A 20,542-nucleotide genomic window follows, 5' to 3' on the forward strand; every position below is an offset into this window, starting at 1 on the left:
GGTAGAGGTGCTCAGGGTGGTGGAGGCTGGAGCTGACCTGCAGCTGCCAGAGTGAGCAGAGGAACATCCCGAGGATGGGAAGGGAGAGCAAGGGGACCGAGAGAGATTCTCTCACCCCTCTACTCCCACAGAGACCCCCCAGCTTACCTTTGCAGGCCTTGCGGTCGGTGATGGCCTTGCTGAGGTCGCGGTAGAAGCCCTCCTTGCAGTAGTGGCAGTGCCTGCCCGCCGTGTTGTGCCGGCAGTTGAGGCAGACGCCGCCGCTCTTGCGCCCCGACAGCTTGTACAGCTCCATGTTGAAGCGGCAGCGCCGCGCGTGCAGGTTGCAGTTGCAGGCTGCGAGGGAAGGGGAGAGGATGAGGGCTGAAGGTGAAACCCAGGACCCTCTGCATGGGCTGGAGCTGCCCTGGTGTCCCCCACTGCGGTGGGGGGCTGTGCTGGGATTGGGATGGACACAGCACAGCACAGCTCATCCCAACGTGCCATCCAGATGTGCAGCATTCACCACCCCGTGGGGCCGGTGCTGCGAGGTCAGGGCAGAGGAGAAGGGGCACATGCAGGAACTGGCACCACTCAGCTGAAGGCAAGCAAGAGTGGGACGGAGGGCAGCAGCTGGGGGGTTGGCAGTGCCAGCTGGGCACTTGCAGCCCCACGGTTCCCCTGCCCCTTCCCAGGCAACTGGCTCTGGTGACAGAGCCCACCCAGACTTCCAGCAGGACCACCCACCTCATGCCAGGGTGTGTGACAGCCCTCCCTGCAACCGAGCCCCCAGCTCTTTATATTTACAGCTCTATCTATGAGCCACACACACGGAGAGACCCCCGAGCAGCCCCTGTGTGCTCACACCCCTGCGTGTGCATACACAAGCACATGTGCACTCTGACACGTGCACGTGTGTGCCCACAGACGTGCACCAAAGTACCCCCAGAGCCGTACGTGTGCCCACAGGCAGGCACACACACAGATGTGCACAGAAACATCTGCACACCCTTACATGTGCACGCACAAATTAGCCCCAGGAAGCACAGAGCCCTCCTGGCCAATTCCACGTGTGCGAGATAAAAAGGCAAAGCCCTGCCCATTCCCGCTTAACACACTTGCAAAAAGATAATGGGAACAAGATTTCCTTTGGCAAAACGTGGCGCCCCGCTCCCCCAGCCCCGGCCCCCTCCCCGTGCTGGTAAATTGAGGTTGGGTGAGAGCTTTTCCAGGCGTACTGTGAAATTCATTAACGTGTCAGCCCAGATTTAACTGCCTGGGCCTGGCTTGGCGGCCGTGTGAAGTTGCCTCCCCGCAGCCAGCAGCGCCAGTGGGAGCTTCACCCCGCACAGATCAAACGCTCCCCCGGCTGCCCCGGCGCTCCGGCCACGGACACGCTGCGGGGAGAAAGTCAGAGCAAACCCCAACCGTAAAAAAGAGCTTTTTGGAGGCTTGAGTTGAGCGGAAGGTTAGTGCCAGCACACTCCAACCTCAGCTGCCCCCAGAGCTCCCCCGAGTTATGGGATTAGTGAGAAATCACATGGCAGGCATCAAAATAACACCCGGTGTGGCCGTAGGTACCTTCAGGGGCTGGTGCCTTTTGAGTTATTTACTTTTTCCCTGGTGCCACTGGAAAATAGGGATTTTTAAGGCAAATTCTGGGTTGCAGTGTGTGGAGGGAAAGCAGCAAATACTGCCCAAGGCCCCAGGTAGTACAGGATGCTGCTGGACTGGGGATGCTGACATTCCAACAGGCTTTGCCAGGGCTGGAAGAGACACAGCGAAGTATCCTCACACCCAGGGTGCTCTTGCACTCTCCAGATAATGGGACAGGGACAAGACAAGGTGGTTTTTGCTACAGAACTGTGGCAAACGAGCAATTTTTGGGAGGAGAGGGGCCTTGTTATCCCCTTGCAGCAGTGAAAGGCAAGTGGGGTCATCCCAAAAGGCAGTTTTGTGTCCCTCTCGGAACGCCCCCAGCATCCTCTGGGGAAGGAGAGGGGCTGGCAGCCCAGATGGGAGGTGATGGGCAGTGGAGGAGAACAGCTGGGTAAATGATTCGCTGCCCTCGGCGCTGGTCCTCTCTGCATCCAGTTTAATTGGTGAGAGAGTAACTGGTGGGGCCTTTTCCGGGCATCATTGACCCTGGCACGTCCTGATCAGCCCCAGGGCCACCTTTCCCTGGGAACACGCTGCAGACCCTCTGATCCTCCCAGGAGCTGGGTTTGGGGAAGAAATCTCCCCTGGCAGCCCAGCATGGTCCCCTCTCCTTCAGGCAGCGGTGCTGCCTGCTCTGGGCCGGCTGTCGGGAAACTGCCAAGCCGGGGTTCTGGAGCCAACAGGGGCACCTGGCTGGGCTTGGCCATGCTGGGTTGGGTGGCTGTCCCTACTCAGGGACAGGGTCACACCAGCACGTCTGACACTCCCCTCACCCCCCGGCGCAGCCATCCAGAGCTAATCGGGGCAGACAGGTCCCCCTCTTACCCAGCTAAATACTCTCACTGTTCCTCAGTACTGAGGCAGTTGTAAGCTCTGTCTGTCTCCTGTTAATCACTAATTAAAGGCTTGAATGTTCCCTGCTGTTTGGGGTATTAATAAGAATTTAATTGCACAGTTTGGAGCTAATTACCTGGTAGCTCGCTTCCGCCCTTGTACAGTATGCCCAATTAAACAATCATATGATCAATTAAACAATCACAAGATCTAATAATTTGCAATAATAGACTAATTAAACGTTGACACCTTGCAATGGAGCAACTTTTTGTCTCCCTTTTGATGGTGTTTGAACCCCTTCCCAGGCCCTGGCCACCCCAAAACCTCTCTTCCTCCAGGCTTGCTGCAGATGTAGGAGCCTGGAATGACGGCACGAAGGGCTTTGGGAGAGAGACCCTGGCACGGGACCGGCAGCGCCATGCACCGAGGCACACGTGGGGCAGGCAGGGGAGCCCTCAGGGCAGGAGAGAGGCTCACCGCCCCTACAAGTTCCCTGGGAATAATTACGGAAGGCAGTCGGATCAGCGAAACCCTAGACCGGCTGCTGCTGCCAACCCGCAGCAGATTTGAGCTACGCCCCTGCTTTGGCTGGAGGACAGCCCGGCTGGGACACAGGGCACGATGAGGCTGCACCTCTCGGTTCCACGGGAGCCCAGACCAGAACAGCCCCTTCCCACCCATCCACACTGTCCCTGCATCCTGGGGAAGGCGTTGGGAGAGAAGGACTCGCTCTGCTGCTGCCGAGAAGCAGGAGGAGAAGCAGGACAGAGCCCTCCCCAGGGGGCTGCGAGGGACAAGGCTGAGGCACTCCAGCCCCATCCCGGGAGGAGCAGGACTCAGGATGGTCAGACAAGCGTAAAGCTCCTCTGCCGGCGTGGCTGCCTTCTCCTGCACTCCAGATCCGCTGGGATACTGCCCAGGCGGGGGTGGCAGGGGCACGCACTCTGCTTGCCCACCTCCCAAAGCCATCGCCCTTCCCCCTGCTCTCCCCAGGGAAGGACCGTGGCTGATGCTGCTGGGAACTCACTGGTTTCCAGCACATCGACTGGGGAGCAGGCGCAGAGAGCCCTGTCAGGGGAATTCCCAAGGGAAGGGGCAAACGTACGGGAAGGGGCACAGGACACAAGGGAATTACATGTGATCTTCCAAATCCCACCCGCTCCGGGGACTGGTGTTTTCAGGCACCGGCATCCCGGCTGGATCGCCACATCCCCCCCGAGCAGCCTGCGAGGTCTTCCCGGGAGAGCGCCGCCTCTTCCCCGCCGAGGCCCCGGATCAAAGCAAGCCCCGGGCATTATCCCGGTGCTCCGGAGAGTGCTCCTGCCGCGGCGGCCACAAAGGGAACAAGAGCTCCCGCATCACCAGCGAGTGCATCAATTACTTCCAGTGGCTGCCTCGTGCTAATCCGCTTCCCCTCCTTCCCCGGGCCGGGTGTTTGGGGGCCGGGCTGCCCCCAGCAGCTCGTGGGTGCGGGCTGGAACGGGCAGCAGTGATGGGGGGAGGGAGGAGGAGGTGTGAGTCTGCAGAGATAAAGATGGGGGGTCCCCAGGATTTTGGCAATCCTGCTCCTGCCGGCCACGCTGCTGGGATCATCCTTCATGCCGCCTGTCCCAGGCTAAAAGCTCGGGGAATACGTGGATGGGGACATGTCCCTCCTCCCTGCCCTGGACACACCAGAGGACACACAGAGCATCCCAATACCGGCAGGGCAAGCTGCTTGTGGGACATGAAGCCCCGATGGGGTGTCAGGGGAGCCTCCTGGGCCTGTGGACTGATGGCCTGAAACCACCAGGCACGGGCCCATGCTCTGTGTGCCACAAAGCTGGCACCGTGCCCCCTTGCCAAGCCAGCAGCTTGGCAAATCCACTGTCACTGTCCTGGCTGCGACAGCCCCAAACCTCCCTGCTTGCCAAACTCACACCGACCCCCTCAGTGCAGCACAGAGATGTCCCCACGAAGGCCACAGTCGCCCTATGGCGGCCATGGTGGGGCTGTGCCCTGTGCCAATGCTCAGAGCCCAGGTAGCACTTGGCTGTTTCACCTGTTCATTTCCCAGAGGCAAAAACCCTGGTGAAACAACAAATGTTTGTCCTCACTTCCAGCTGCATGGATGGATGTCCCAGCATCGTGCCATGCTGCAGGACATCAGTTTGTCCCCATGCTGGAGCAGGCAGAGACTCCCGTGCACTGGACTGAGTCAAACCCCCATGCAGAGTGCTGGGGAGCACAGAGCCAAGAGCTGACATACCCCAACATGACCTGAAGCTGTACCAGCCCCACGGATCCGTGCTCACTGCCTTTTAGGGTGCTGCGATCCCCCACCCTGCCCCTGGGCTGTCACTGAGCTGCCAAGCTCCGGCACCCACCCACTCTCCTCCTCTTCCTCCCCACTGCCAGCCACGCCTGCCATCCACCACCACGAGCCAGCATCACCGCTGTCTGACCACAGGACAGAGTCCGAAACCCCGCAGCCCCCAGGCTGAGCAAAGGGAACTTCCCGGGCAGCCTCTCCTTTTAATTGGTGCTAATTGCTGCGTCTGTTCGTGCTGGCTGGGGAGATGTCATTGTTGAAAGGCACAGAGGGGAAGGCTCGGGGAGCTAATCCAGCTTTCAGCCGCTAAGCCCTTCGAAGGCGGGTGATGGAGAAGCTCTTTCAGGTCCCTTCAGAGACGGCACAAAGCCCGAGAGGGGAAAAGGAGAAAGAAGGGGAGCGAATCAACAGGAAAAAACTACTTTCACACGCAGCTCGGGGAAGGGTCTTTGTGTGTGGGGCTGTCGGGGGGGCTTGAAGGGATGGCGCTGCGGCCCCGCCTCCTCTTCCCTCCCTCGTTTATCTTTTCAGCTCCATCTGCCAAAAGGGTGACGCAGCTGGGGGCAGGATGCTCAGAGCAAGGGAGTCTCACCCCGCCCTGGACGAGATGGACAGAAAACCTGCAGATGCGCCTCAAAAATGAGCCTCCTCTGGTTTAACCCCTTTTGTGCCAGCAGAGCCACCTCCACTGCTGTTGTGCTGCTTTACTGGAGGACGTGGCAGTGAGGCAGGTGCAGAGGGGGGCCGCAAGGGGGGCAGCCAGCGGGGTGAGGTCCGCCTTGTGTCCTGGGGGTTTCCGCGGGCTCACGCACCTGCTGGAGGCCTCCCCTGCCCGACCCGCAGCAGCCCTGGGAGGGTGCAAAGTGGAGGGTTTTTTTCTGAGCTCCAAAACTCATCTTTCTGGAACAAGTGGAAAAACACAAGAGCTGACGCATTCCCACAGGGCACGAGGTGGCTTAAAGCATCAGCTCCAGCACTTGCTTTGAATCCACTGCCTTTTTAGCCATTCTTAGAAGAAATCCGCTGTAACATGTATATATTGAAGCGGACATCTGGGTTCTCAACAAGACATCGATCACAAATACTAACAAGTCCTTCTGACCTCTGGCACATCCACTGAGCCTTTCAGAGGCTGATTAATGGTACAGCTTTCCCTTGTCTCCATCCTCCTGCCACCCCCTGAGACCCGGGCTCTGGTCCAGGAGAAGGGAAAGGCTGTTCCTCCCTCCCCAGACCTTCACAGGGCTCTGGCATCCCCCAGCCCCATCCCAAACCAGCACAAAAGGCAAAAGTCTCCACCAAAATACCACAAAGATTCATGAGCAGGACAGCCAAGTAGTAGCAGTTTGATGTTTTGGAAATTTTGGTTTCATTTTGGTGACAACATTTTTAGCTTATGGAAACCTTTGCAAGGACAGACAAAACCACCACACAGACTGAACATGAAGGATGAAATGTTGAATTGGGATATTTCCGCAACCTCTGCCAGGTTTTTCTGCCTGCTCCCTGTCCCCAAGCACATCTCCCAGGGGACTGCTGTGATTGCCCCTCCAGCCCCTCCAGCTGGTTTGCTGCCCAAGGGAAACAATCCCAGCTGGGCATCCCACTTTGAGGTTTGCTGACTGGCTGGTAGACACCAGTGCTTTTTGGGAGGGTTTTGGTGCTTTGGCTCACGGCTGAACCACTGCATCTCTTACAGGACACCTGCAGCAGAGACAGGGTAGATGGCTGAGCCTTTTCCAATCCTCCAGCACAGAGGATGCTCCCCAGGATCTCTGGACAAGCACATCCCACTGCTTTGGCTCAGCACCCATCGCTTCCTACCCTGATGACCCGTTTTAGCATTTCAGCCGCAGAAAACAAAGATGTTTAAAAACGCCTTACCCAGACACTCGTTGGCCTCTCTGGCGCTGGCCCGCTGCCAGGGCCGGTCGTAGTGGAAAGGCTTGCAGCGGTCGCACTCGGGTCCCTCCGTGTTGTGCTTGCAGTCGCACACCAGCTTCTGCTCCTTGTCCTTGACGCAGCGCGCCGCGTGCCCGTTGCACTTGCAGCGCCCGCCGACCTGCAGCTCCCCCACCGCGTAGTAGTAGGGGGTGGAGCCGGTGCCCCCCTCCTCCTCGCCGGCGTCCCGGGTGCCCAGGTCACGGAAGAGATGCGGGCGGCTGAACACCACGCGGATGTCGGTGGCCGTCACCCAGTCCTGGAGCACGGGGCTGCTGTCGAAGTCCTGGGCCGAGGGTCGCCCGTCGAGGGTGCTGAAGGCGATGAGCCCCCCGGTGAGTGGGTAGAGGTCGGTGAGGCCGTCGGTGCACAGGGCCTCCTGCTCGTTCTGCTTGGTGACGGTGGCTTTGCTGGGCTTGCCGTAGATCTTACGGCACTGGGAGGAGTAGTACTGGTAGGGTACCCAGGTCTTGCCGTAGTCCATGGACTTGAGGATGGCGGTGGACTCGGGCCGGGGCGAGCAGAACTGGAGGCTGACGTAGACCACCTCAAACTTCTTGCCAAGGGAGAGGGTGAGGGTGACGTTCTGGGGTGAGTGGTGGAGGGTTTCCGAGCGCCAACAGGTCATGTTGGAGGCCGTGTTGAGGTCAGTCAGGTAGGCAGGTGGGTGGGCTCGGCGGGGGTCCGAGGCGTTGCAGTGCCGAGTCGGGGGCTTCCCGCACGTGCTGGAGGCTTGAACCTCCTTCCCAAAGGCAGCATTGACAAATTCAGGGATGCAGCGTCGAGGAGCACCGCTCTCATCGTAGCAAGGGTCTGGGGGGGTCTGCTGGGCCACGAAGGGGTTCACTGTCTGGGACAGGCCCAGCATGGCAGTGGTGAGGAACAGGCGCAGGAGCTGCAGGACCTCCATCCTTCTGGGGAGAGGGAAGTGGCTCCTCCCTGGAGGAAGAACAACAACAGTGAGTGGCACCAGCAGTGTCATGGCCACAGCACCACCCATGTTGGGAGGGCTGGGAAGGGATGGAAAACTCCCCCGTGTCTGGCCCATCACCTGTACCCATCTTCCCACCCCATACCACTGATGCGGTGTCCTGGGAGCAGGGCAGGGAGGCAATTACTTCGTGTTGCCTCTTCCACACCAATCCCTCACCGCTCATCAGCAGGACTGAAATACCATGGAAATGGGAAAAGGACCTGAGCTTTGGATGGAGGAAGTTGAAATCAGGGTACAGCCCTTCCCATGCCTCTTACAAAGTGTCCTGGGGTGACAGGAATGTTCCTGCCTGCCAGTAGCCCTGGCTGTCACACACAGCTCAGAGGCTCTGTCACTGCATGGCTGACAAGGGCTGGTGGTGGGGAAGAGCGAGGGGAGATCTTTAGGATGCAACTGGAGCTGCAAATCCCAAGTGATCCACCTGTGGCACAAAATAGCTCCTGACAGAGCAGGAGAAACAGACAGCAGCAAAAACACCTTGAAGGCACATTGTGCAAGAGGCAGGAACTTGTTGGGATGAAGACCCGGGGCTCCTGAGCACAGCACCACTTTCCTTGCTGGCTATGGGCACAGTGCCTTCTCCAAGCCAGGGCCCGGATCGCCTCCGAATTCCTTTGCCACACTACCCAGTAGAAAAGGAAGTTATTCTGGCCTCACCCCCAAGAAATCCAGGTCTGGATCTGGTGTGTTTGTTGACTGGGGGAAAGGCCAGAACCAAATGCAGGACCTGTCTGGGCTCCTCTGCCAGCAGCTGCAGCACAGGGCCAGGGAGCTTAGTGGCTCCCAGGGGATGTGGCCCATCTCCTGAGTTACTGGCTTGAAGAGTGGAAGAGGTCTGGAGGTCACATTCCCTCCTGCTGGCTGGGACTGCGTGAAGGACCTCCCACACAATGCAGATTGGCCATGTCCCATTCTTACCAGAGCAGACCCCTGAGCCTCCTGGATGGGTGGGTGGCATCAGCCCTGCCATCCCATGGCTTGTGCTGAGCCAAAGCCAAGTTGTCCAGCCTCAACCAGCCCAACGCCATGAGCAGGCAGGAGGAGGGGATCCCCCGATCGTCCCCTCTCCCACTAGTAAATCCTTACCAGATGTCTTGTGTTTCTCTCTGAGGAATGAAGCCCTGCATGACCCAGCCCAGTATCCCCAGCTCCAGCCCCAGTGCCACTCCTGCCTGTCCAGCTGCCCACTCAGGCCAAAGGAGGCTCCAAGGAACAACCCATTTCAATGATCCAGGACCTTGTTTTTGGTTTGTTATTCCATTTTGCAAAGGAAAAGGAGCCGTGACTGTGGAAGAAAGCTGCCTCTCCAGGCTGCCAAACCACTAATGAGGGGAAGCTCCTCCCTGCCCAGCCACGGTCAGCCCAGCAGCCACAGCCTGTGCCTGCCACAGGAGCAACAGGGACAGGGGTCTCAGCCCATCCTGGTACATCTCCCCCAGGGCAAAACCTGCCCTTGCCACTTCTGTGCTGTGAAAATTTGGCAGCTCCCTTGGTGGTCCCTGCATTGCCCCAGCAGCACAGTTCCAGCTTTACCACAGTGCTGCAGAGCCTTTTGGGGACGCATCAGCCAGCGGCTTGGTGACTTGACTGCCAGCAAGACATAGGATTCTGTCCCTGGAGTGCCCAGAGCATCGAGAACCCGCTACTTGAGGAGTGTGGCTGCAAGGTTAGAGACTGCAGGGATGCAGAGGCGGTGCCATGCCACGGGCACCAGGCAGTGAAGAGCATCCCCTGCCGCAGGCAGCCCACAGGGCCCCGCTGGGATTCCCAGCCCCACTGCAGCAGCTGCCTCGTGGGCAGGAGATGAAGCCATGGCTGCTGCCAGATCTGCTTGTTGAGCAGAGGCTGCAGCTGGTTAATCCCCCAATACAATCCTGACAGGGTGATCCCCAGCCCCTGCCTGGTGCTGAGCAGTGCACAGTGGGTACGAGCCCCTGCCAGCCCACTGGCAGAGCCCTGCGCCTGTATTCCCACCCAGCAAAGGGGCTGCAAGGTGCTGATGGACCCCTCTCAATGGCCAGCAAGACCCGGCCGTGCACGTACTTGCAGAAGCCAGCACAGCACCTTCGGCCCTGTGGTGCTGCCAGCCCTCTCCCTGTCATTGTCCCCCTGCCACTGCACATCCCACAGATGGCACACAATCAGGTGCTGCAGCCATCACCTCCCATCCCACCACCCACAGGGCAGCACTAGCAGGGAGACAACCCTGTGGGAAAACCTCTGTGCCAGGAGGAGAGAGGAGAAACCCCCAGGGGTCCTCAGCAGCTGCATCCATCCACCCCAGGGAGAATCAGCATGTATGGAGCAAGGCATCTGCTAAACCCTGCCAACAAAGAGTCTCCTGCACCCCCTCTCTGCTGTGTGGCACCAAGGTGACAGGAGTAGGGACATGCTCAAGCAAAGGCCTTTTAATTTCCTGTCTGGTAAGACATAAAGGTGTGGGGAAACCCTTGCCCAGGGGAAAGCAACAGCAGCAGCATCTCTGGTAGCCAGAGGAGAGGCCACAGGTGAAGCTGTTACGGGCACTGGAGCGGCAGGTCTAGGACCCAGGACCAGGTTACTACTGGTGTAGGCCTACACGGGGGCATGAGCATCTCCTGCACACCCTCCCTGTCCCCAAGGGAAGCTTTGTCCCTCCTGCCAGCCTTACCAAGGCACAAGTCCCTGAGATTCAGTGCCAAAGTTTTGGTGGCTCTGCTGCTGGGGAGCAGCCATCAGAGAGCCAACGCTCGCCCAGCAGCACATCAGGCTGCGGAGGCAGGGCATGAGTGGAAATCATTATCATCTGCAGGACCACACACAGGCACACACGCTCCGTGCTCAGCTCACCCCATTATCCCACTGAAAGAGAGCTGGGGCCAGTGGTCTCCGTGGGCCTCACCTCCGTATTGGAGAGGAGGGCAAGCTGCAATCTGCTCCCTTTTATGCATATTCAGCATGACCCCGGGACTGCCGGCAAGCTGCCAGAGAGGCCTGGGAGTGGGTATTTCTCTCCCTGGCCCCCATCTTCCCCCCCACTCCCTCCCCTTTCCGCTTCCCATCTTTGCTGCCCCCGTTCAGATCAAATGGAGACATTGCTGACTAAGCAGAGAGAATTGGGATGAGCCCTGGATGCCGAATCCAGCCCAGCACGCTCCTGGGTCTGGCATGAGGAGGGACGTGAGCAATGGGGTGCCTTTCCCAGGGACAGCATCCCTAAAGTGTTCCCAGCGAGGCTCTCGCGTGGCTGCCAGCACCCGTGGCCCGGGGGCATGCGGCGGCAGGGCTCACCCTTCCCGAGGAAGCGGCCGCCCTCCCAGCTCCTCCCCAGAAGCGGCTGCATTTTTGAGGTGGGCGATTTCCTCACTCCTCCACTCCGGGAATGCTAACAGCCGTGCGGCTTGGAAGGAAGTCATGCCGCCGGAGCGCTTCAGAAGTGCTTTAAAAAAAAATTAGCTTCCACATCCAACACCTCCACACCCCTTCTCTCTACAACCACACGCTTCCCAGAGCGACCAGCAGTGTTTCCCTGCCTTGTGGGAGACTTGTCAGGGCGATGCTCCAGCTCACCGTGGGCTCCTTTTCCATCGTCTTTCCAGGAGGCAGTGCTACCGAGGGTGATGCTGGGTGCAGATGTGTGCCTGGAGCTCCAGGTCTCCCGCTGCCGAGCCACCGGGTAGGTGTTTGGTCCCCAAAATCGAATGGATGAGGCAAATGCAGCAGGTGAGGCAGGGCAAGGAGAGCAAGCTTCCCACAATGTGGATGCTGGTGCCTACAGCAGGCCCAGGATCACCACCTGGCAGTCGGGGCCACAGCAACTTTGCTGAAGTAATTACAGGATTAGGTGGAACAACACAGGGCAGGGAGGGAAGCGGGTTATTAACCAGATTTGATCCCAGGACCTTTGCAGCACAGGAGCAGCCTTCTCTAATTAAAGTGGAGGGGAAGGCACGAGTGGTGCTTTGCTGTTGGAAAAATGTGGGCTTAGAGGGCAGGTGGTGGCTAAAGCTGAGCAGCCAGCACTGCCCTGGAAGGGGAGGGGAAAAGCCCAAGGAATGACAGGGGAATGGTGCTGCCCTCCTGCCAGGGACCTGTGCTGCTCCCCAGGCTGGTGCCCCTGCACCCGGGCTGCTGCCATGGTGCAGCCAGCAGCGTTTCTCCTCCAGGCCAGGACAGCAGGGTGTGTGGGGAACTTGCTTCACTTGAGGAAAAGACGTGGCCTTACTTGGAACTGGTTGGGATGGGAAGGGCTGGTTGCCGTGAGGTGCTGCATCGCCCTGTGCACAGAGATAAGGTCCTGGGGGCCAGTGTGGGGCAGGGACGGAGCCACCCACCCGCATGGGGTACAAATACGCACAGCAAAAGCCATGGATCAGGAGGCAGAGATTCCTGGGCAAGGACCAAAGAACCCGAGTACTTGAGGGGGCCCAACAACAAAGACTCTTTGGTAAGACTGGTCCAGGAGGACTGCTCGTTCCTGAACTGTGACATCCCCAGTAAAGCCCACCAGCACCTCAGATGCCCTCGGAGAAGGAAGCCACTGGGGGGGTGGGACAGGACCCAAAGCAGAAGAGGAATGATGTGCTCAGAGAAGCTGAAACCAGGCACAAGTGACCAGAACATAACCCTTAACCAGGGTGTATCTGCTACTACAACCTGCACATTTTCACCTTGTTACAGGCCCTTTGTAGTGAGGGCATCTGCACTCCCTTGCCATACATGCTGTGGGAGCAACCCCCTGCAGCTCTGCCCCAGCCCATGAACAAGATCCATCCTGGGAGGCTGCCAGCATCCCTCGATACCCAGGTCCCTCTCCCACCATGCTGATGCCAGCTGGGGGAAGCTTAATTCCTCCACCCAACAAACAGAATCAGGCCCAAACTCTGCTCCGGCCATGGATAAATCATTCCATGTGTTTCTGGGATATAAAAACACAGCCAAGAAGTATTTAAAGTGAAAGGAAAAACTCCACAGAGCCAAGGTACTGGTCCGGCTCAGCTTTCCAGAGGGAGGGAGCATGTGCTGGGAGGGGCTGGAGGGATGCGGTGTGGCTGGGAGTGCTAATCGCCTTCCCAGCCGCTAATGGAGCAACCGGTGCCCACTTGGGACATGGCTAATGGCACAGAGGAGATGCCTCACTTTCCTTTACAAGCTTCCTCATTTCTCCTGATATTGAAGTACCAGAAGCTTCTGAGTGCTTACGGCCCCACATCCGCAGGGCTGCCCACTCCACGCAGCCCCTCGGGCTCTCAGCCCCCTGCACGCACAGCTCAGGGGGGCAATTACACAGCAGCATCTTCCTGCAGCAGGCACTGCAGGTGATGGATATTGCAATGCACTCTTGGCAGGTCGGAGCCAGAATTACACAAGCCATCCGATACCCCGGCGGTGCCAGGAGACGCGTACAAATTACACTGCACGCAGGAAAGGATGGGCCAGATTCTGACCTCAGTGCTTTGGCATCAGCCCGAAGTAACTCCATTCACACCGGGCCAAACCAAGACGTAAGCAACTCCATTCAAATTTACACTGGCATACCTGTGGTCAGGATCTGGCCTGGCTTGAATTAGTTGCAGCCTGATGTTACAAAAGGCAGAAACGGAGCCCAGATTTCCAAGGTTATCGAAAACAACCAAAAAATAAAAGAAAAAAGAAATCCACCATAAAGCAAACAGTCCCCAGGCTACTCAGCTGTGTGCATGGAGCTGTCAAATGCAGGATGCTCGGACACATCTCTGCTCGCCAGTTTCAGTAACTCAAAAGCCACGCTGACCACAGGAAGGAGGGACCAACACCCAGCATGAGTGTCCTGCTGGGTCCCCCGTGCCCACTCTTATCACCACTGGCCCTGGGCAGAGGTGGCCGTGCTCCCGGGAGAGGAGACTTCAGCATAGTATCACCCACGTGAGGCGGACCTGAATCCATTGTGCTGCAACGCTCTTGCGTCTCCCAGCTAGTGCAAGCTGGAGATCTCCTAAAGCTCCCAATGCAGCAGCAGCTCAAGGAGGCATTTGGAGCAGGGCAAGCAAGCACTGCCTGGATGCGTTTGCACTCAATGGTCCTTGTGGTTCCCTTCAAACTCAGGGTGTTCTATGATTTTTTTCTGCCCAATTTATTAACCTCTACTACATCTTGACCAGTTCGTTGTTTTACCCGACTCTAACCCCACCTCAGTCTCCTGAACCCCTTTGCACATTTCTACTCCAGTGCTTGGCTCTATTGTGTGGTCTCAGCAGCGTCCCTCAAGGTGCAGAGGGTTTTCCTCCCACTACTCCCAGTGGATGCAAGGGACTCACAGTTCCAGTCCAGAAGTCCTCATTGCTTCCACCCCTTTCCACTCCATATGAGAATAAAGTGGTCTGGTTTCCATAACATCCCTCATTGCATTTTCACAACATGCCGGGCACAGATGTTGAAAATAGTCTGGATGAATATTTAAAATGGTATTCAGAGATGACAACATTTGGCCGGCTTTGAAAGATCTCTCACATCGGGCAGAGGATGGCTCACAACAACAGGCTGGAAACACACTGCACTTTGACATCTCATTTTTTTTACCCCCACTCTGGCTATTGGTACGATATTTCATGCCCCTGGTGTCCCACAGTCTGTTATTGCTTGAGTGCCAGCCAAGCCTGCAGCATTAGGAAGAAGCTGTCACGTACGTTTTTAAACATCACGGGGCAAAGCGGAATATGGAAAATCTGTCGCGTTTCCATACCGAGCACAAGTGTCCTGCGCAGGCTCAGGGAGGGGCTCGAAGGGGCACAAAATAATTGCTTCCTTATGGAGCAGGGCCTGACTAACCAGGGTGGGGGAACGGGGCAGAGGTGCTGCCTCAACACCCTTGACACGGTGGGCTGCTTCCCTGTTGAAGATATCTCAGCACACACCCCAAGGTGTGCACTGACGCTCACCTCCTTCAGGCCTGGGGAAACCCCCTCTCGGAGTCACACCTCTGCCAGCAGCCAGCCAAGGTGGGACCTCCATTCTGTCCAACGCAGACTGAAGACACCATCGTTCTGGCGCTCAGAGAGCAGAGGAAACGCTCCTCAGCCTCGACACCTAGCACCTTGCATTTCTGGTGAGCATCTTGTGCTCAGCTGCTTCCCTAGGCCAGGCTTCTCTCTTCCAGAGCCTGCAGACACACATCAGCTCCTTCCCAACCTGGCATTACTCCTGCCCTCTTCTCTGCAGGGACTTACCTTCCTTCCACACACAGGTGGAAGAGGAAGGAGTGTTGGGATCCTTGCAGCCCACCCTGTTCTGGGACTGCTGGATCTCTTGTCCCCTCATCAGCCCGCTCTAAACAGGTGTCAGAACAGCACAGCAGCTCCCTCTGTTTTGTAAATGGGATATTGCAGAAAAAGAGAAAAAAAGTTGCCCTCCATCCATCCAAACACCTTGGAGGGTGTTTCCAGCACACAGCTGAAGCCACATCCCTCTCCACCGGTTACAGACGGCTCTAGCCTCTCCTGGCTCTGAGAGATAGGCAACAGCAAACTTGGCCAGGGAAGAAGGATCTGTGGCATTTCCAGCCATGCAGGATGTGCACATCCAGGTCTACGCTCAGTATTGTCTCAGCCTGGCTGCAGGTCCAACACAAACAGCACGGATGGAGGTGGGGATGCTCAGCCTGGCTTACATCCCATACATTCATGGGATGAGCTCCCTGAGAGAGGGGTATGCATGCCCAAGTGCTGCCCAGATGAGCATCAAGCCAGCAGGACCACTGTGCTGCCAGAGGAGCTCGTGCTCCTGCCCACGGGGCCTTCCTCATCCACCGTGCTTGGCGACGCAGCAGCCTGCCAAGCACCACATCCCCATCACACCAGTTAGTCCTTATCCCAAGAAAGGTATTTCCACCCACGCACTCTCCAGTGGGCCAGGGAAGCTGTGGGTAGGATGGCGTTTTGAGGAAATGAGGCTTCAGCAGCTCCAAGAGAGGAAAGCAAAAGCAAACCCACCAAACGCAGCCCAGCTTCCCTTCTTCCCGTGAAGCCGCCTGCTCGCACGTTCACTAGCCAGAGCTCTCACCCCAGCCGTGGCTCAGGGCCGGGTGCTGGGGGTGCCGAGGGTCTCACCCAGCCTGGCCCCGGAACCGCAATGGAGCTGAGCACATCCCACGGGAGCCGTTTCCAAAGGGAACCGACCCTCTGAGCCGCCCCGCAGGGAGGTCTCTTGGGGCAGCCGTGCTGGGAAGGGACCAGTGATGAACCCAAGCCTGGGATGGTGACAAGGGCGATGCCACCCGTCAAGGTGGCTTTGTGCGGCGGAGCCCTCCACAGGCGGAGAAGGGCCTCGGTGGGAGCGGCGTGCATGCCTCGTGCCCGGTCAGCCGGGGCTGGCACCGCGGGCTCGGCCTGGCAGGGCTCCCGCCGCTGCCCGCACCGCACCCGCACTGAGCAGGGCCGGGACTCCGCCGGGCTGCGGCACTGCGGGGCCCCGTACAGCGCCGAGAACCCCCGAGCCGGCTCTGCGGGGCGGTGGCAGCGAGCCGGGCCGGGCCGAGCCGGGCCGGAGCGCTGAGCGGCGGCGGCCGGAGCTGCCCGGGGACGGGAGCGGGGCTCGGCGGCGGGCGGGCGGCCCCACCGCGGGGACGTCCCGTTCTCGGCGGTGAAAGGATGGAAAGGGAAATAAAGGGAGGGTGAGTGCGGGGGGAGAGGGAGGAATAAAAAGCAACGAGGGAGGGAGCGGTGGGGAGGAGAGCGGGAGCCCGGAGCGCCGGGAAGTTGGGAGCGCAGCTTACCGCGGCCGGGCAGGTAGCGGGGCCGGTCTGGGCGACAGGTCCGGGAGCGGCGGCGAGAGGAGCCGGGGCCGAGGCGGGGCGGACGGCGGGCAGGGGTAGCTCCTTCCCGGTGCTGGCCACAGCACGAAGAAAGGAAAAAAAAGTGAAGAAAAGGGTGGTGGGGGGAAAGCAGTGATAACAAATTTCCAGGGAATTGTGCGTCGGGGACAAAATAAAGCGAAATAGTGGAAAGCGGGAGCGCTGCTCCCGGCGGTGCGGGCGGGTCCCAGCGCCGTGCCCGCAGCCGGCCGCGCTCCCGCCCGCTCCACCGTACCGCCCGCGGCTGCTTCGGCTGCGGGAGGGAGGGGGGAGGCGGCAGGGGAGGGCGAAAAGGAGAGGAAAGGGAAAAGAAAAACACCCCTTAAAAAAAAAAAAAACCAAAAAATAAAAACGAAAAGAAAAGCAAGAATTGGAGAAACTGAGCCCCAACCGCCGCCTGGACGCGGAGTAAAAAGGCTCCAATAAATCCCGGGTTGAAAAGAAGGGAAAAGTCACCTCCCCGAGGAAATCAGAAGCAGATTTCGAGCCATTTAATCACATGCAGGGAGGTGTGTGCGTGTGCGCCGCCCGCCGCCGCTGCCAGCCCTGCCTCCGCCCTCCGCCCCGCCGGCAGCCCAGCGGGCAGGGCCGGAGCCGGGCGGAAAGCGGGGCCGCCCCGCCGGCGGGCAGCCCTCCCCGCGGGCCGCCCCGAGCCCTCCCGCCGGCCAGCGCCGCGGGGGTCCCGGTGGCCGCGGTCCCACCTGCCGCCCGGCCAGCCCCGCCGCATCCCGGGAGTTCGCTCGGCCCGCAGCGGGTCCATCCCCGCCGAGTGCGGGTGGCTGCGGGCCGGAGCCCACCACGCCGAGGGCTCAGCGGTGCCGCGGTCAAGGCAGCTGGTTATTCTCCCTCTGCTTCCCAAAGCAAATGAGGCATTTACCAGGCGGGAGCAGCTCCTCTTATGGAGGAGGATGGAGTCTCCGCTCCATCCCGTGGTGCAGGGACTTTTCACGCGCTGTTGCACCACAGTCGCCCTTGGTCTCTGATTTTTGGGTAGGAAAAGAGAGGAGCGGGGCACTTCCGTGCCCAGCACAGCTGCCTCCGGCCTGGTCCCGGGGGGCTGCTCCGCTATCCCCAGGCCACCTGCGAGCGGGGCACGAAAAAGGTGAAACTAATTTAATCAGTTTGTGCGAGGCGGTGGAGGAGAGCAGGAAACCCGGACCTGGATTCCCTCCTGCACTGGGGCCGCGTTCACAGCCCTGCAGCCCCCACATCTGCCAGTTTGGCCTGGGGAACATCCTCTTGTAAAAGCCTTTGCAATGGATGCGAGGACTGAAAACAGCACCGGAGGTGGGAAGAAGGGCAAGGTGCCAGCACAGTGCCCACCCGTTACGTTCAAAGCCCCCACCCACCATCACCCCACTCCCGGGGGACTCCCAGTTACCCACATCCTGTTGCTCTGGGGCAGCAGGTTGCAGGAGCAGCTCTCCCAGCCGGCTGGCAGATGCTCGCTGAAGGAGCAGACCCCAGCTGGCCACGAGCCCCAAGGGAATTGCTGTTTGCTGCTCTCTGCCTTGTTGCACTAAACATGTTTCCCCCCCATTCCAGCAGCAGGGAAGTGGATAAACAAGGGTAAAGCCACCAGGTGACAGGACAGAGGAGACCCAGGCCATGAGCAGGGGAACATCAAGGCTCCAAGTCCAGTGCTACAGGTGTCTTGTAGCCCCCCTGTCTCTCTCAGGGACACTTGTGCATTTGGAGAGCTGGGCAATCAGGACAGAAGCCACAAAAGCAGCCCTAATGCAGATCCCAGATGAGAAGCAAGTGCAGGACCAGTGTTTGCTTTGTGTGGGATCAGATCAGACTGCAGGGCAGAGCAAGGGCCAGGGTTGTCAGGACAGTGTGGGTGGCACCAGGGACAGGCTGGCATGATGAAGGCAGTAGGGCACAATGGGGAATGGCTAGAAGATCCCGAAGTGACACAAAGCAGGAATTGTCCAAGGGATGGACCAGAAGGCTTTTTCCTCACCAGGAAACACAAGGACAACCATGAACATGAGCTGTGATACTGAGCCAGCCTGGCCTGGCTGCTCCAGGGTGGTGCTGAGCTGGGGGGGGGCTGCATCAACACAACCTCAGTGCTGCTGTTTTCACAGCCATTGGACCCCCACCATCCTGTGACCCAAACATGATGTTAGAAGTGCTGGCCACTGTATGGAAAAGTTTGGGGACTGCTGTCCACAGGCCTCACATCAGTGAAAGCCCAGCTGAGATGGACAGAAGCTGTTTCCTGAATCCCTGTTTCGAAACCCTGTTCCCTCTTCGCAGGATGGAGAGTCTGAGAGAAAGATGTGAATGGGGGTCTGGCAAATGGGAGTGCTACAGACATCAGCAGGGATGGAACACTCACTGAGGCAGGAATCAGACTGTGAGACCCTGTTGGTGTTCCTCAGCATGCTGACATCACCCAGTGCTCACTGCCTTCCTGGGCAGATCTGTCAGGGCTGGGAGGAGGAGAAGGCAAGCACGCTGTGTGGTTTGTCACCCTGCTGTCTGCAGGAAGCTCTGTCCGCTGCAAGCTCCCATTCTGTATCCATTCCTGCTCCCTGTGCCTCATGAAGGCACAGCACTTGGTGCCAGCCAGGCCTCCCAGTCAACAAAGGATTGCTGAAAGGACACAGACATCCACAAGCTGTTGGAGCAAAAGCACCGGCACCAAGTCAGCTGGGGCAGATACAGAGTTGTAGAATGGGTTGGAGGGACCTTAAAAGATCCTCCAGTCCAATTGCACAGCAGGGATATCTTTCACTAGACCAAATTGCTCAGGCCCCCATTCAAACTTGAGCACTTTTCAGGGACAGTCCAGCCACAGCTTGTCTGGGCACCCTGTGCCAGGCCCTCACCACCCTCACAGGGAAGAATTCCTTCCCAATATCCCATCTAACCCTACCCTCTGGCAGTGGGAAGCCATTCCCCCTTGTCCTGTCACTGCAAAGTCCCTCTCCAGCTCTGTTGGAGCTGCTTTAGGAATTGGAAGGGTCTCTAAAGCCTTCCTGGAGCCATCTGTCCCCCAGGCTGATGCCCCCTCCTGCCCTCTGTACCTCGCCCCCCCTTCCCTCCCCCTGCAGCACACGCTCAAAGCCAGCCCAGCCCTGCAGAGGACTCTCCTGGCCATTGCCTTCTGCCCACAGAGTGGCTTGGACCCAGCGCCAGACACCCCCTGAGCTCCCAGACACCCCTCTAAGCCCCTGGACACTCCCCGAGCCCCCAGACACCCCCCGAGCTCCCGGACACCCCCCGAGCTCCCGGACACCCCCCTGAGCTCCCAGACACTCCCCGAGCCCCCGGACACCCCCGAACCCCCGGACACCCCCCTGCGCCCCCGGACACCCACGAGCCCCCGGACACCCCCGAACCTCCAAACAGCCCTCCGAGCCCCCAGACATCCCCGGGCCTCCGGACCCCCTGAGCTCCCGGACACCCCCGAGCCCCCGGACACCCCCGGGCCTCCAAACAGCCCCCCGAGCCCCCGGACACCCCCGAGATCCCGGACACCCCTCTGAGCCCCCGGACACCCCCGAGCCCCCGGACACCCCCCGAGCCCCCGCACACTCCCTGAGCCCCCGGACACCCCGGAGCCCCCGGACACCCCTGAACCTCCAAACACCCCCCGAGCCCCCGGACACCCCGGAGCCCCCGGACACCCCCGAACCTCCAAACACCCCCCGAGCCCCCGGACACCCCCGAGCCCCCGGACACCCCTCTGAGCCCCCGGACACCCCCGAGCCCCCGGACACCCCCGAGCCCCCGGACACCCCTCTGAGCCCCCGGACACCCCCGAGCCCCCGGACACCCCCCGAGCCCCCGCACACTCCCTGAGCCCCCGGACACCCCGGAGCCCCCGGACACCCCTGAACCTCCAAACACCCCCCGAGCCCCCGGACACCCCGGAGCCCCCGGACACCCCCGAACCTCCAAACACCCCCCGAGCCCCCGGACACCCCCGAGCCCCCGGACACCCCCGAACCTCCAAACACCCCCCGAGCCCCCGGACATCCCCGAGCCCCCGGACACCCCTCTG

The 20,542-nt window shown here is 59.5% G+C and overlaps 2 protein-coding genes across 2 annotated transcripts in view; one reads left to right on the forward strand and one right to left on the reverse strand.

The window, feature by feature from the left end:
* NTN3 (netrin 3) overlaps positions 1-16,505 on the reverse strand; it is a 33,036-nt gene extending 16,531 nt beyond the window's left edge. The window contains exons 1-3 of the mRNA XM_069029749.1: positions 16,447-16,505; positions 6,668-7,663; positions 148-336 (exon numbers count right to left, since the gene is read on the reverse strand). Coding sequence (XP_068885850.1) covers positions 148-336; positions 6,668-7,634 — 1,156 coding nt within the window. The 5' untranslated portion in view covers positions 7,635-7,663; positions 16,447-16,505. The remainder of the gene's footprint in view (positions 1-147; positions 337-6,667; positions 7,664-16,446) is intronic.
* A 2,144-nt stretch (positions 16,506-18,649) lies between these two features.
* LOC138118921 (uncharacterized) lies at positions 18,650-20,340 on the forward strand. Its single transcript, XM_069030250.1, has 2 exons — positions 18,650-18,673; positions 19,888-20,340. Exons 1-2 carry the CDS (start codon positions 18,650-18,652, stop codon positions 20,338-20,340), a joined length of 477 nt encoding a protein of 158 aa, XP_068886351.1.
* The last annotated feature ends 202 nt before the right edge of the window (positions 20,341-20,542 follow it).

This window comes from Aphelocoma coerulescens, chromosome 14, assembly GCF_041296385.1.
Source record: "Aphelocoma coerulescens isolate FSJ_1873_10779 chromosome 14, UR_Acoe_1.0, whole genome shotgun sequence".
Classification (NCBI taxonomy): Eukaryota; Metazoa; Chordata; class Aves; order Passeriformes; family Corvidae; genus Aphelocoma; species Aphelocoma coerulescens.